This window comes from Amblyomma mixtum, chromosome 2, assembly GCF_055824585.1.
Source record: "Amblyomma mixtum isolate Tamu chromosome 2, ASM5582458v1, whole genome shotgun sequence".
In the NCBI taxonomy this organism is placed as follows: Eukaryota; Metazoa; Arthropoda; class Arachnida; order Ixodida; family Ixodidae; genus Amblyomma; species Amblyomma mixtum.
Window position 1 is genome coordinate 215084497 of NC_143013.1, and position 16161 is coordinate 215100657.

The 16161-nt window shown below is 45.4% G+C and overlaps 1 protein-coding gene across 1 annotated transcript; it reads left to right on the plus strand.

Annotated features, from left to right (window-relative positions):
- Positions 1–360: 360 nt before the first annotated feature.
- LOC149362530 (uncharacterized) lies at positions 361–3250 on the plus strand. The gene is made up of 2 exons (XM_089568323.1): positions 361–529; positions 2868–3250. The coding sequence occupies exons 1-2, from the start codon at positions 361–363 to the stop codon at positions 3248–3250; spliced, it is 552 nt and encodes a 183-aa protein (XP_089424449.1).
- Positions 3251–16161: the final 12911 nt, after the last annotated feature.

Genomic DNA, 16161 nt, shown 5'->3' on the forward strand with positions numbered 1-16161 from the left:
TACACGGCTTTCGAGGCCACATTTTTTTCTAAGCGTAAAAAGGGGATATTTCCACCTTGGCGCTATCTTCTCTAAACTGGCTTAATGGCACGGCCTTTTGATCTAACTTGAATTCGCATTACACCAGGTGCAAATAAGTGCAAGTAGCTGTTAGATCCCGGTTGTCGGACTCTGCTGCACTGCATTTCAAGAAACATGACCAGAGTCAACCGCAGGAGGAGTGCAGAATATTGCGCTTATTCCGAGGCAATCTCCGAATTGCAAACAATCTAGATAACAAATAATCTTTTTACGCGCTACAAAACAGGTTGGAATCGGCGTCCTTGGTTGATGACTTATCTTCTCCACAGGGCGATGGGCATGGGGATGGGCATGGGCATGGAGGGCATGGACGACGAGGAGTTGCCCATCCTGGCCGGAGCCGCAAGGCCGTGGCTCTCTACCACGGGCATCTTGGCACTCCTCACCGTCTTCCTTATCACCCTCGTGGGCATCATAATCTTCTCATTCTACCTGTACTTTCTGCAGGGTAAGCGGGTCCCCAACCTGCATTCTATTTTACGCCACGGCATTAAGCTCCTGTTCAGAGAAGAAACAGCCGTCGTTGTTGGCGTTGGCCTGCAAAGAAAATTCCGATCGGCTGAGAAGGTCTTGACGTCATACGTGGAGCTGTAGAGTAAAAACTAATAAAACATCAGGTCAGTTGCGACTATCAAATCGTGGCATCACTGAAATGTCATTGTGACATGTAAAGATGTAAATTAATGAAGCTTAAAAGAAAATTAGAGTAATTAGTCGGGAACTGAACACATTACCCTTGGGTTTCGAGTCATACACGCTTGTATCACGTTTGTTCGGCCAGACTAAAGAGAAACCTTGTTTGTCTTGTGGTGTTTCACATGGTCTAGTATACTACCTACTCATGTATGTTGATGAGTGTGTTGAAATTAGAAAGAGGCACTAATTAAGAAAAAGTAGCAAATAACCATAGACACTGTTGCGGCATGCCTTTAAGGGGGAGCTTCAGTGTCACCCCAAGTTTTTTTTTTTTTTGTACACGTGTCCAACCCAGCTGAGTCTGTTGAGCGATCCATAAAATCCGCGTCCACGGTCTTTAAAGTGCGCTATTAACAATTTCTGCTGAGCCGGTTTGCACGTATCCACGATTCTTGCCCTATTAATCTAAGCAAAAGCTTGAGGTGCATATTCGCATCTAAAGAGTGAAATAAGGGGCATCACGGCTTTATTGCCCGCGAATTAAATCATCAGTACTTTCTTTCACCTTTAACATATGGGCTCAAGTGGGAGCACTTATCTGTATTTCGCGGGGCAATTGACCTTTACTCGTTTTTTAATTCAAAATAAATAATACGTAGCATGCACGTGTACGTTATCTGCATTGTGAGGTTTCAATGCTGTCGTTGCGGCAGTACCCTATTCAGACCCATTGAACATGTCTTTCCGGCAAAGGAAACAGACCCGGGGACCCTTAATCAATAACAATCTATTATTAATTTTCTATTTCTGTTATTATTTATGTTCTATTCACCGCTGTTTCTTGACATAGACGCGGCTTTCAAGCAGCAGTGGGAAGAGGCTAGGCCATTGCCTAATTGCCAATCGGAACTCGCGATTGACGGCGAGTGGAGAAGACTATAGTCGTCGTGGGAATCCGTGCCAATGTGATTTCAGCGATTGGCCCCTTGCTGACTTTCGTTGCATGGTGCCGTTGGGCTGATGTCACCCCGAATGAAATGGAAAATGGAATCCTTACAGAACACGGCCCTTGTTCGTAGGTTTTTCCTCTTTTTGCTTTTCTAACCGTTCTCAGTTCACTAAAAATTATTTAACCCGCTTATCTATTTCTTGCGCCATGGATATCATGCGTCGGCGTGGCTGCTACTAGTTCGTTCTCCAGCATTCTCTGCCAACGTTAGCAATCCTGTTAGCATTTAAAATTCTAGCTCAAAGAAGCGCCCCCTGGGATGCGAAACTTCCTAGTACACCACTGCCCGGCAAATAAAGACCTCAGCGCCAATTCTTCCCATAACGGCCGCAGGGAAGCCAACTGGAGTGTCGTGTCATCGTCGTGACAGGAGTATCCAGCAGAAAAAACTTTTTCCCCACCCGTGATTCCAACCACGGCCTTCTAGAAAAGACCAGCTTCGTATACCTGCTGCTCAAACAGTTATGCCACGACCGCAACCTTCTCGCGCTTCGTGCGTGGGCAGGAATTAATTAGTTTTAAGCATCAGTTCACCGCCAGTAGCCTGGTGCGCTAAAGTAGCTTCAACCGAAAATAAACACTGTTTCCTAACCCTGACGCCGCGACAAACGCTTCGCGTATAGCCCTTCTGCCATTTCACCGCCACAACGCCTGGTACAGTCATCAGTAAAAAATGTTTAGCACAAAGACGTCACCGGGGTGGCGAAAATCGAATCTCACACCTGGCACCGCGTCGTGGTTTACGAACACACCTGGCACTTTTGTTATGGGCGTGTTGATAACTGCATCGCTGCGCTTTGCTATCTGCCGCTGCTGTGGCACTTCTTTAGTGTTAATGCTTTTTTTTTTTACCCGCAACTGTACTGCATTCGCACCTAACATATCGAGAAACACCCACATACCCACTGAAAGGCAAAAGTGTTTAGCCTCGCCTGCCATATTTCGTGATTTTTTATTTTCACTTACTCTGGTCCTCGCTTGCATTTGTGGCCCATTCTACGGTTGTTGCTTGATTATCGTTCCCTTTCACCGTGAGGCGCTTAAAAAGCGAGCACTGTTTGCAGGGAGAGCAACAATTACTCTTTCCAGCACACGTGGCACCGTGCGTGATTTTGCTTTACTTTTTGCACCCACCCTGCAGCAAAGCTTGAGTGTCCCGAATGCAAAGCGGCCGACGTGGCAAAGTTCACAAAGAAGAAGGCCACCACCACCACCACGTCCACAGAGCCGGTTCTTCGCCAAGTCCTACGGCGTGTGAAGATGTCCCCTCAGCAGCGACGCCGCTATCGCGAGCAGTACCGCCTCCGGAGGCTGCGATCGCTGCTTTTGATGCGGTTGAATCCATACTACCGCGCGCGCCTTCACTCGTGGCTTTGGCGCTGGCTTCGCGTCCAGGCCGCTATGCGCCAACGGGTCCTACGCAGATCAAGACGACGGCCTGTGCGTCTGGTGCGGCACCGACGGAGGCGAAGGCGACTTTACTTCAAGTGTGAGCTGAACCTTGCGGTATCAATAGTGCAATAACCAAGCAACGATTATGCTGAATGAAGATTCTGTAGATCCTCTATATTGTAGTGACTCAGTTCTGCACTGAACAAATATAAAAAAGTTAATATTCATTGGAGAAACTTGCATTGTTCTAGAAATAAAGTTGGCGAATCAGTCTCACTTCAAATTATACGAGAGCAGTAAACGATCGCCTAGGTATTCTGAAGCACGTGCAATGTTGAACGACCAAATGGAAAGTTATTCATGTAACTGCCAGTGTACTTTCGGGGACAAAAGTAGCATTCTACACGCGGCGGAAGCCGGAGCAACAAAAAACTTTTTTTTAACGCCATCTACAGGCGGCATCTGGGATCGAGACAGCCAGTGCGCGACCTTTATTAACAGCACGCATGTCGCTTGGCTCATTTCAATGTTTCGTGCTTTAGCTCGCCAAAATGCGGCAGTTTTCCGTTGCTCCGGCTCCCGCCGCGTATAGTCTACCACTTTTCTCTCCGATAGTACATACAGCAGTAGAAATTTCAGCCTATTTTGCCTGTAGAGTTTCATCCTTGATGGCGTGCGCAGGAACTAAGCGTGCTATCATCAGTCTTGTGTGTCTTCCGTGATTTGCCTTCGATTAGAGCGTTAATTGTTACAGGAATTGTTGATGTGCTAAGCAGTAATGTTGCAGTTAGGAGTGATCTTGGAGGCCGTCGCTTCCTCCTGGCAACGCGCATATGAATTCAAGCCCGACGCAGTCTCGCAACACTCTTCAGTTCACTGCGGCCCAAAGAAACAGCAAAGCTTGAATTTCACAGTGCGTGTCAATTCCTATACAGCGTCAATATCTGAACATAGTTCGAGAGCTTCGCGTAAACGCACAGCGTTTTGCCCCCATAGTGCAGAACCAAAAACGCATGATGGCTCCGGCCATGTTTGTTCGTAAGCTTAAGAATGCCGATACTATTTACGCAGTTAGCCGCTGCGGTGGCTCAGTGTTTATGGCACTCTGCTACTTACTCGAAAGACGCGGGTTCAGTCCCGACTGTGGCGGTACAATTTAGATGGAGGCGAAATTCTAGAGGCCCGTGTACTCTACGATGTTAGGGCACGTTAAAGAATCCCAGTTGGTCGAAATTTCCGCAGCTCTTCACTATGCCGTCCCTCACAACCTGAGTCACTTTGGAACATTAAACCCACATAAGCCATAAACTTGCGCAGTGGCGTATGCTAACCATGCTTAAAGGAAATAGCAATTTCTCTATTATCTTATCTTAGGATATAAAGAATGCTAGTCAAGACCGAAGTATTCCGTACACGTTCTTAAGTAGTAATGGTCGCCTCACCTGATCGCAGAAAATAAGTTGCCTAACATATTCTTAAACATACTTTCAGCTCGCTCACGTAACAGCTCGGTCCCCTGCTGGAACAATCAGGTCATAAAGATTGCGCGTCGGCTCACTACAACGTGCAGTGCGCTTTCATCTGGGTTACGCTTCAGATAACCGCTTATACTTTGTGGGAAAGTGCTCCCTAGCGAAATCAGTGCGCCATAGTTAGCCAAGAGGCCAGGTTACTAACGTTCAATGAAAGACCTCACTCGCGGCTTTCGAATAGCAAACCTCAAACTCACTTCATCTACTACCAATCCGTCTAACTTTTCTTCTTATTAAAAATAGTTTTTTTTTTCTTTGGCCGCCGCGGTGGCTCAGCGGTTACGGTGCTCGGCTGCTGTCCCGAAAGACGCGGGTTCGATCCCGGCCGCGCCGGCTAGAATTTCTTTGGAGGAGAAATTCTAGAGGCCCGTGTACTGTGCGATGTCAGTGCACGTTAAAGAACCCCAGGTGGTCCAAATTTCCGGAGCCCTCCACTACGGCGTCTCTCATAGCCTTAGTCGCTTTGGGACGTTAAACCCCATAAACTAAACTAAACTTTTTTTTTCTTTGCTTCTTGGTCATGAAGAGTTTTTCTGGCAGCAAAATACTCAATTTGTTCTGAAAAAAGTGCATCAAAGGATTTTTCGCCGCCTAGTACAAACTCCGGATGTTAAGGCCAAAGTGAATACCTTTATCAATGTTTGGAAGTGAATAGCAGTATAGTCTAGGCTCAGGTATCTGCATAAGATATATTGGCTGCACACATTGCAGTTTCCTGCTAAAGTTGCCGCGCCACCTGTTTGTAATTGTTTTCTTCCGTAGGTTCTAAACACACCGTTTTCTGTGAGAGTGGCGTCGTTGTCATTAAATGCGCCAATCATTCTATACTGGCTTTCTACACAATACCTCCTACTGTCTGTTAAAATTTTCGGATGCTGACGCGATACGACGCGCATTCAGGGCTAAACTACAAAAAACAGAATTTTGGTCATGCAAGTTGGGTCGCTCCGGCTTGAAACCTCGATTCTTCTCATGGCCATTTCTAGAAGTTTGTAGTTGGTCGCGCCGCCTATGAGCTAGGATGTCAGTCATTAGTGGAGTCAGGCAACTTCTATTTGTGTACCATGTTTCCGTTTTGAGGAGTGCTGAATCTTTCTTCTGAAAACTGCAGGCGGCGTTGCAGTCTCATAAGCTACGAGTTTTGGCCCAACCTGACCGCCATAATTCAATATATAGGCTCTATGGGCTCTTTTGCAACTGATAAGGTCAAAGAGTACTCTGAAAATAGCTTTCTGCAGACCGAATTTTTAGTGCAGTGCTCGAATCAAAAGGAGTCGTCTTGCGCTGCGTAAGCGGTTTCTTCGAACATGATGAGATATACCTTTGCGCTAACAATTTACTTGGAATTGCATAACAAATTTGACGTCATGATTGCGGATTTGACTAACACGGCACAGAGCCGCATTTTCCAGGGATATACATCGAATGGAGCCAAATTATCGCGGAAGCCGGGACTATTGCGTAAACCGTGTTGTTTTCCAAAACGTTTGCTCTGAAAATGAAATCCGAAACCAATTTACGAGCGAAGACACTTCGCTCCTCACTCTTGTACATGTCTTTCTTTTAAACTTTTGTAATCACTCCCTTGTGAGGCAGCGGAGGCCCCTATGGTATAGTATGTGAACAAAAAGAACAAACCCCTTTGACAAATATGCACAGAATGACAGTACAGTTGCTGAACTATATAACAGCCTTCTTCCCTCAATGGGAGCTTTACAGGCTGCACGGAAATACATAATCAGGCGCTGTGCTTTTTATTTTCGCTCTGCCTGCCGCGGTGGCTCAGTGGTTGCGGCGCTCGATAATCTCCTGAAAGATGCGGGTTCGATCCCGGCCGCGGCGGCTGAATTTCGATGAAGGCTAAATTCTAGAGGCCCATGTACTGTGCGATGTCAGTGCACGTTAAAGAACTCCAGGTGGTCGAAACTACCGGAGCCCTTTACTACGGCGTCCCTCATAGCCTGAGTTGCCTCTTTTTGCTGTGTCCAACCTCTGCCTCGTTCATAATACCGTAATAAAAATGGCTTTGATTACGTGCCTAGTCGCCAGGTTTTTGTTCATGAATAGAAAGCGTGCTCTTTCGAAGAGAGCTATTGTTCTGTAATGCATTATATAGAGGTATTTAGGAGTGCCGTGGTTAATACCTGCGAAAAGAAAGATGAAAAAACCGTGAGGAGCCGCACCTCCCGTTGGATAATGCGTTACGACTTCTGAGCAATTTTTCAGCACCATTGTCTTCGGCTTACGTGTAATCCACATGGTATCTTTGGCATATCTCTGGTATTTAAAGCGTCTCAAAAGAACAGCGAGGCTACTTCTGCGCGCAGCGCTCATTAACAATCCGCTACAGTATAAATTTTTATCGTTTTGAACCCGACCTTTCACTGCTTCCAGGTTCATGGTCGTCGATGCGTCTGAGAAGAAAGCGACCTAACAGGCGGGGTAAACGAAAATGGCGGTCACGATTAAGAAGTCCGCTGAGGCTGCAACCGAGGGCCTCGCAATGAGACTTCAGCTGCGATGCTTCGCCACCAGATTCCAAGCAGGGTCCCAAATTTTGCTCTCAGAAAGGACATGCCCGCCACTGCTACAAATGGTGGTCGGGCCGTGAAAAGAACTGCCGAGGCACAGAAAAACGGCAGAAATATTTTAGCATTTTTTAGTAGCTATTAACCTGAGTACTATTACCCATCGAGTTAAAGTGCTTGCTTAAAACGAACAGATATTATCATTTATGTATCCTCTTTATTCGGAATATCACTCTTTTGCTATCTTTACCTGTCACATCACAGCGCTATATGAGTAGATCATACGGTTTATACACAGATTTAAACCATTTAGAACCGGGATATTTTAGCTTTTAAGAGGAAATATATCTATATTTGCCATTATTACGAATGCGGAGGCCTAGGTAGATGCGCTGGAAGAAATAATGTCGCACTTGCCTGAATCTGGCATGTTTTGTTGTTTTGAGAAAGTTTTGCCTTCAACCTCTTCGCTCATCGCGTAGATAAGCTATTGCCTGCAGTCGAAGTGGATTTAATGAAGGGCGATATTTTAAAGCCACCCATATTAAATAAAACGGATCCAAATGAAAGCTCCAGGTTAAGAAAAGGACCCTATATCGCTTCTCTTGCTTTGTTTAACTAAATGTTATGCAGACCCGATTTCCAATGACAGATCACCTTGTGTGCCGTGAGGAGTTGCTATTTCGGTATCAAAATATGAATCAAGTAGAAACGGACATCGACTTTTTTTGACGACTGCGTCTAGCAGTAAAGAACACAAGACGTCAGTGCTCTTTAGTAGAATGTTCTTGCGGGCTAGTTTGATCATTCTAGAGAGAGGTTAAGACTGCTTTCAACTGCTACTTGAATAAACAGTTGGCTGCCTGCTCTCATAGTGTTGTACTCGTTTCTTTGCCTCTTGCCCTCGTTCGTTCTGCGTTGTCTGAAGCTTCGTCAAACTTCTTATCTTCTGCGTGACAATGCACACAGTAATAATATTGAAAAATTCAGTTTTATTTAGTTCATACTTTCAATGGTATAGGTTACGTTATGTCGTAATATCTTGCCAGAACAAGTAGGTAGAAATAATGAACACATATACGAGGAGTGGCATGCTTGCCAACCTTATATAATGCATTAATTTCATAGCGCCAGATTTGTAAGCATCATGTCATTCATACTATACGGTCCAAAACAAAATAAGGTATCCCCTCGAACAAGTTATTTTCCATCAAAGTGAATGACTATGCTCGAACCACAAGGCACGTACGTGGCTGTGAATTAGGGTTCTTAAGTTAGCACTGTCATTTATCACTCCTTGAACACGAATGGTGGCTTTCAATATTGCATTGAACATTTAACATTGAAGTCTAAAAGCCGAAGTTATATTTACGTATCTTGCGGCACAAAAGTTTCTTAAAATATTGACCTGTCCTGTGTGTGTGTGTCTTGGTGTTGTGTGTGTTCTTACCGCTAAGAGTATGATTCCTTCAAGCCGTTACCAACTAGCCCAACTTAATGTTTTAACAAAGTTTCTGATAGTGAAAAGGTTCATTAATAAAAATTAGCTAACCAGCTTATTACGTAAGAATCTTCACAAGTTTTCTGGTGCCTGCCAACACTGGTAACACTATGCTGAAAAAGCCATACATTCATCTCAAAATACCTGTTTTTTGAAAATTACTTAGTCTTCCCTGAAACACCTCGTATATATGTAAGAAAAACCTAACGGGATTTAATTGACGATGTTTTGGTTGGAGGGCCAGTCGTTTTCAAGTGTACTACAGCATTTGAAGCGCACAGCTTTTGTTTCGAATGCTATACTATACTCGAAAAAGGCTGGTCCTCCAGCTGAAACATCGTGAATTAAAACCTGTTATGTTTTTCAATTGCTGTGTGTCAGTCATTGTTACTCAGAGGGAACTGAGGGGAAGCGTGCCGAAGGCAATATTCTGTTCCTCTATTGTTCTCCATAAAATATTTTGATGCATCATGCATGTGTTGTAGCGCGTATGTACACTTGTGCACAATAAATGTAATAATTTGCATTTTGCTTCTATTATTCTTTAAGCACTCCAGGATAGTGTTCACAAAATGATTTTGAAGTGATAAAACTATGTTGGTAAAAGTGTTGTACTGTGTAGTTAACATACACTTTTCCAAAAGTTGATGTAGGAATTATACTTTCTTCGTACTTGAGTCTTTTGAATAACGGTGGCCAATTGTCGGAAGACCGTTGATAGGGCGTTGGTAGACATTGTCGGTATGTGGTTGATAAGAAGTGTAAAGACTTTCTATGTACTTGAGTCTTTTGGATAACGGTGGCCAATTGTCGGAAGACCGTCAATAGGGTGTTGGTAGACATTGTCGGTAAGGGGTCATTAGGAAGTGTATACAAACTCGATAAGGGGATGATAGGAAGTATAAAGACTTTCTATGTACTTGAGTCTTTTGGATAACGGTGGCCAATTGTCGGAAGACCGTTAATAGGGTGTTGGTAGACATTGTCGGTAAGGGGTCAGTAGGAAGTGTATACAAACTCGATAAGGGGATGATAGGAAGTATAAAGACTTTCAATGTACTTGAGTCTTTTGGATAACGGTGGCCAATTGTCGGAAGACGGTTGATAGGTTGTTACTACAATGTACAAAGGCGTTTAAAAGACTTTCTATTCAATGTTGATAGGTTCTATTAACAATTGTCGAAAGACTTTCTAAAGAATGTTACTAAAAAATTTTGTAAGGGAAGGCGCAAGATTCACACGTGTAAGACCACCGGTTAGAAGTGCATCGCCATGCTCAAGAGAATGAAATAAGCAACTTTCCCCAGACCAAAAGGTCCTGATGCACTGAAGAAGAGAGGTTCCGCGCTGGAAGACACTGTTAATTCACAGTAATGAGAAATCACTAAATGCCAGTAGAAAAGTATCGTGAACATGACACGCAGTCATATATGCAATTTTTTTCGTAGCCAAGAAGGGTGTGTTGTGATTTGCGCTGACACTTGACAAAATCAACGAGAACCCTGTTTCTCCCAGTGGTCACATGGCTGGAATTGCACCTTTCAGTTTCTCAAACTGCCATGGCTGACGAAAACGGTTTCACAACTATATGCGCAAGGATTACTTTGTTAGCCTAGAGAAGACGAAGCGTAAAATGGACAGCTCTGAGACTAGAAAAAACTATTGGACAAGCGCTGGAGACCAGCAGTCGCTGCACAGATACCGAGTTCGTTACCACTGATGCCAAATACTGCACATTTTGTGGAGCGTAGTAACGATTAGAGCTGCCTAATGGTTAATAGCTATCTGATAAGGGTTACATCTGAGCAGCGTCAGAAGACGCCAGGTCAAGCTTAAATTATCTTCAATTACATGCGTTGTTTATAAAGGGCCAGTGAAGCTTACAGTTCCTGTGCTGCCGTCAACAAAACACTTAATCTCGGCTTGGAGGTGCTTCGCTTTCCTTGTATGCTTATAGGTCTTACCTTCCGTCGGTTTATGTGTGTTTTCGTCACAAGTTTTCGAATAAAACTAAAGTTTGATTGGACAACGGAATAGACATTTCAGAAAATTTAGGGGGGTATTTGTCGATGTTTCTTCAATCTCGACTAATGTCTGATCATCGCCTTTTCCTTGTTTGTGTAGCTAGACTGCCCTGTGCATCTTTTCTCTTCACTTTATCCGGTATAATTGAGTTTCATGCCCCGCTGTTGTGTTGTTGCAATATCAGCATGTGAGCAGTGGGCCCGTACTAACCTCGGCTGTTGATTCGGCACTTTTTGAAGGGTCTATCAAATCAGAGAAATAAATAACAAAAGAGCTGAATGCGAAATGTGAGCGACATACACAGAAACCTTCATTTGATTCCTTTAAAACGCTGTGCATATTTTTACTGCAGCACTACACAACCGTTTTTTCTCTGCATAGAACATGGTCACACCAAGTGCTGACAGCTGCTGTCTAACTTGGTCTTTGCCGCCGCGGCGGCTCAGTGGTTATGGCGTTCGGCTGCTGACCCAAAGATGCGAGTTTAATCCCGGCCGCGATGGTCGAATTTCGACGCAGGCGGAATTCTAGAGGCCCGTGCACTGTGCGATGTCAGTGCACCTTCAAGAACCCCAGGTGGTCGAAATTTCCGAAGCCCTTCACTACGAAGTCCAATTCAATTCAACCAACTTGGTCTCTACAGCAACCTCTATACAAAACCTTTCAGCTTGCCAAGCCTACTCTTTTCTCTAAAGCGCTTTCTCGAAAACCCAGTCACATCAAACTGGGTTCTATTAGGATGCAGGTGCAAGAAGTTTACGTTGTGTACCTGTTAACAGAAATGAAGGGAGTAGTACGAGACACTTGCCGACTAAGTTTTTGTGCACCATTAAAATTTTGCTCCATGAAAAAAAAGAAATAAAATTGACAGAGCTAGTCGTTGTCAAGATACGCCAACGACATGACACCAAGTCCAAGGCCCACAAATGTCAGTGCCGCCTGCAGTCCGTTTCATATAAGTTTACGGGACAGCTGTTAACAGCTTATTTGCCGGTTCTGCAGCATTGGCGTCGTTGGCGCAACGCTAAGTGCTCTGAACAAAGTGGCGTCACGAGGCAATGCCGAGACCAAGCTTTTAAACTGAGGTCCTGGAGCATTGAAACTAGCAAGTGCCACATATACACATAATTGCCTGATACTTTAGTCGCCGCAGAATTGTCACAGGAGAGAAACCTTTATAACTACGCATTCATTATGTCGAGAAAGAAGCAATGAAGTGCATAAAACGGATTTAACACACAGTTCAAAGAAAACTAAACAGACAAGTACACGTTGTCATAGACAGACGGTCCTAACGTGCAAAAAGTAGCATTCCTTAGATATCTTGAAAATGTGGTCAAAATTCCTACAAGTAAAATACACCATTTCACTCCACCTTAGTATTGTTTCAATTTGCAACTTCCGCACTGCAGGAGACTCCCTCAGCAGCTCCGGCATATTTCACTCCCTGAGCTATCGACATGAAGCTCAATTCAGAGGCCTTGTGGAATGCGCCCTTTCAAACCAGAAGCTACATATGCCTCAGATCTCACCTGTGGCATGTCTCTAAAAATCACTTAAAAGCCTGGGATATTGCTTCTTCAATAATATATATATCTTACAGCGAAAGCACAGAAGGAACAGGTTTGGAGAGCTGTATCATTAAATAGTTCATTTTTCATTGCCACAGAATTCAGCGCAGTTTTGAAAAAAGAAACAAAAACAGCGCCGTGCGGACACATCTTGCCAGCGCGCGTCGTGAAACAGAGAAGAAGGAAACCCCGGAGAGCGCCTAGCCTTGTGTGTGCGTGACTGCCCCCAGAAGCACAGCTCGCCGGCGCGACGCCAAGGAATTGCGTCAGAACCTTCTAGAATGTCGGAGTCGTTTCTACTCGATGTTGCCGGAGAGGGCGTAGCCTTGCGTTTGCTAAAAGAGGCCCTCCCCCTCTTCACTCGTGCGACGGCGGCGGCGCCAGCCCAGAAAAATCTGAAAGTAACTCGCAGCCACTCACGTCCTTTGACCAATGGGGATGCGTGCCTGGCGCGAGAAGGAGAAGAAAACTGCACAGCCGATACTGTGTGTATCTGCGCGCCTACTTTGGCGCGTAGAACATACAGCCGCGGACAAAGCCTATATAAGAAGGGCGTTCACTGCTGTCGACTAGTCCGAGCCGCCGTTTAAGCTTCAGAGAAGCTCGCCCGCTCGACTCTCGAGGAAACACCACTCGCCCAGCCACAGACCGACGAGGCAGCGCGCGCTAGTCTTCGGAAAGGCACTGCCGTGAAATCTTTGGCCGTCGGACTGTCGCAGTTCCCGGTGAACAAATTGTGTTTTATTTGTTTGCCTCTCTCTTGCGCTAGTGCATTTTAGGTGCAATGTCCCTTTTGTATTCAGTCTCCCCCGAGTTTATTTCCTCGAGTTTAACTTTTGCACGAGTTGCATTGTTTTGTTAATCACTTTGTATGTGCTTGTGAAATACTTATCATTGCTGTATAAAGTTTTTTTTATTTTGATCCTTTGGCTCCGACCCATTCTCTGGCTTGCGACCGGCAAAGGTTGGGCACCAAATGACCAAAACCCTCTTATCACTTGGTAGCTGGTCTCCGCTGAGCTTGCCTGCCAAGTCGAGGACATCTCCTTTGAGTCCGAGACCGCTACCCCCACACGATCTAAGGGTGTCTGGGAACGCACGCTAAAGTGCGCGAAGTGGTGACGGTCATACATTACACCCACCCCAAAACTACTTCCACCGATGAACACTCAATCACTTACCTGCTGTGGTTCTTCTGCGACCATGAGGAAGCAGTTGCATATGCATCACTTTTGCCATGAGGAACGTGCCACTTGTTGTGACAGCCAAAATTACATCGGTTAAGCTGTTGCTTAGCGCGAATAATTGAGCTAAAAGCGACATCGCGGCTATTCGACTTTGCGAGCCCGGTGTTAATCCATTAGAATACGTTCAGCAAGCGGGGTCCCTATCGTAGGCCATGGCAGGGCCTGGAAGGCACCGCAATCAGCCGTCCTTGTGTTCCATACCGCTTCTTCCTGTGTGTATTTCAAGCCAGCCGGCAGTGGCGACGGCGAGTCGACCGCAAAAGAGGCAGTAGCACCCGCAAAGCGAAGCGGGATTTTTGCTCCTGTTTGAGAAGGCTGCGTTATCCTCCCGAATACGCCTTTCTATGGTTGGAGGGGGGAAGGTGTTCGAGGGGTGGCGTGGGACGGTCAAAACGCAGACACGAAGTTATTATTGTATATACATTAGTTCGTTCTTCATTCAGAACAAAACGTTTTGATGGTAGTTGACTGTCGTTTAATGCAATGGGGTTACTTACAACAGACAAGTAAGATAAAACTTATCGTTAGAACGAAAGCAAGATCTCGAAAACACATGCTCTTCGTTGGGGCGCCCCGTTCATTCCTCCGTTTTTCCTTAGAACTCCGAACAGAGGTGCTCTCTACTCGCTTCGACCTTTCACCTCCCCATGATCTCAGAGTACCATCACCCGAGGGAGGAGCATCTGCTGGCCATAAACAACCGGGAGATGTCAGGGATATATTCCCTATATCTGTGCGTCTCGTTGGAAGCCAACGAACTTCGTCGCATGTTGAACAGAGAAAGACGGCCTGCTTTTGACTTACACTATATAATACGCCTGTTTTTTGCAGCATGAAATCTTTTCAAATCACTTTCTTATCTAGCCTAGGTGAGTATTTACCTAAATCGAGGCGGAGATTACTCCCATAACATGTTCGACACAAACGGCATTGAATACGGAACTTTCCATCCGATTGGCATCAAGGAGGAAAAGCTTTTAGAACGCTCAAAACGTGATTCGAAACAACGCCAGCCCTGAATTGACCACCTACGTCTCCATGCACCCCAGACCACTAAGCCAACCCAGTAACGACTTGCGCCGTGTGTTATTCTTGAGAGCAGAGCCATCGCCACATGGTAGCGACTATTTTCACGTGTGTGTAATCGATGTCAGCACTTTTAGTGCGCTGTTAGCACCTGCGCAAAATACTGCACTGGCACTAACTGGAAAAGCATGTATCTTTATGGTAATAGTCACTCATACCGTGTTTGAAACGCTCGACGGTGTAGGCAAGTTGAAGTCAATGGAGCCGAATACGTGAATGGATACGAGCACATGCAGTCAGGGGACACTACTTCGGCTTGACATCGGACCCCTGAAGCATCGACTGCGTCCGCAAAGCCAAGTTTTTGTGGCTATACGAGAAAGTAAGACTGTGGAGGATGCCGCCGAGAGCATTTATCTGACCAAAGAACGAAGGGCAATGCTTCGACGCGTCAAGCATCGAAAGCAGCAAGGGACGCTGAGCACGCCGAGCGCTAAAAATGGGATACACTGTATGGAGCACCACGTAAAGCTGCAAAACTTCCTACGAACGCAGAGCGCGGTTTCCAAATAAAAGAAAAAATGCGGCTGATGTGATTTATTGTCAAGCCGTGAAAGCAGCAGGGAAGGCCAAGTGCGCTACCAAGCTTAAAGCACAAAGGCGGGCGAAGGGAACGGAAGGTGAGGCCATAGGTTGGCGCACTCATGAATGAGTGCATTCATATCGCCTTACTCTCACACTGACGTCTGTGCGTGCTGAGTATGGGTGAGTGGTCGTGTGTGTGAGTGGACGTGAGTGTGAGTGCGAGGTAACGTGAGTGTGATTGCAAGTGAGTAGATGCGAGTGTAAATGGCCTTCAGTGTGAGTGCGATTGATCCACCTCTCATGGTGCCGAGGTATTGGTGAAGCAACCAATGAATCTACGCAATGAATGCTACTGATTGAGTGTGATTGTCACGATCTGTGAGCCGTCTTGAAAATCACTATACCACCCCTGTAATGCGTTCCATGGTTACGCCTGTGTCGACTACAAGACACACTGAACTTTTTTTTTTACTGAATGCTGTTTCAATTTCTATTAGTTCAATTACTGACACGTTGTCGGTGGTGGCCAGAAGAAAATTCGACCAGGTGAGCCGCCAGCTTTGTAATAGAGCGCTATTCGCTAGAGTATTGACATGTATATGAATACCGTTCCTCAGCTTATTGCCTAGTCCTTAGTACTTTACTCAGGCATTCAATTGAGAGGTGATATAGTGGAATGAAAGCTTTCCGAAAAGGAAATGAGATTTTGGCAGAATCTTCATTGGTGGAGAGGCAAACCGCAAAGGGTACGCTAGGTGCCCATTAGGTAGCTTGTTCACTACATTAACACCTCACTGCGTTAGTAACAACACTGCCGGATGCAACGCATGCAACTCTCAAACGTTCCTTCCACTTAGGACACAGTAACAGCTGTATCTTACCGGTACTGACCAATGGGGCAAAAATGTGGAGGCTAACGAAGGGGGTTCAGGTAAAGTTAAGGACAACGTAGCGAGCTATGGAAGGAAAAATGATAGGTGTAACGTTAATAAATCGGAAGCGGGCGGAGTGGGTGTGGGAACAAAAGC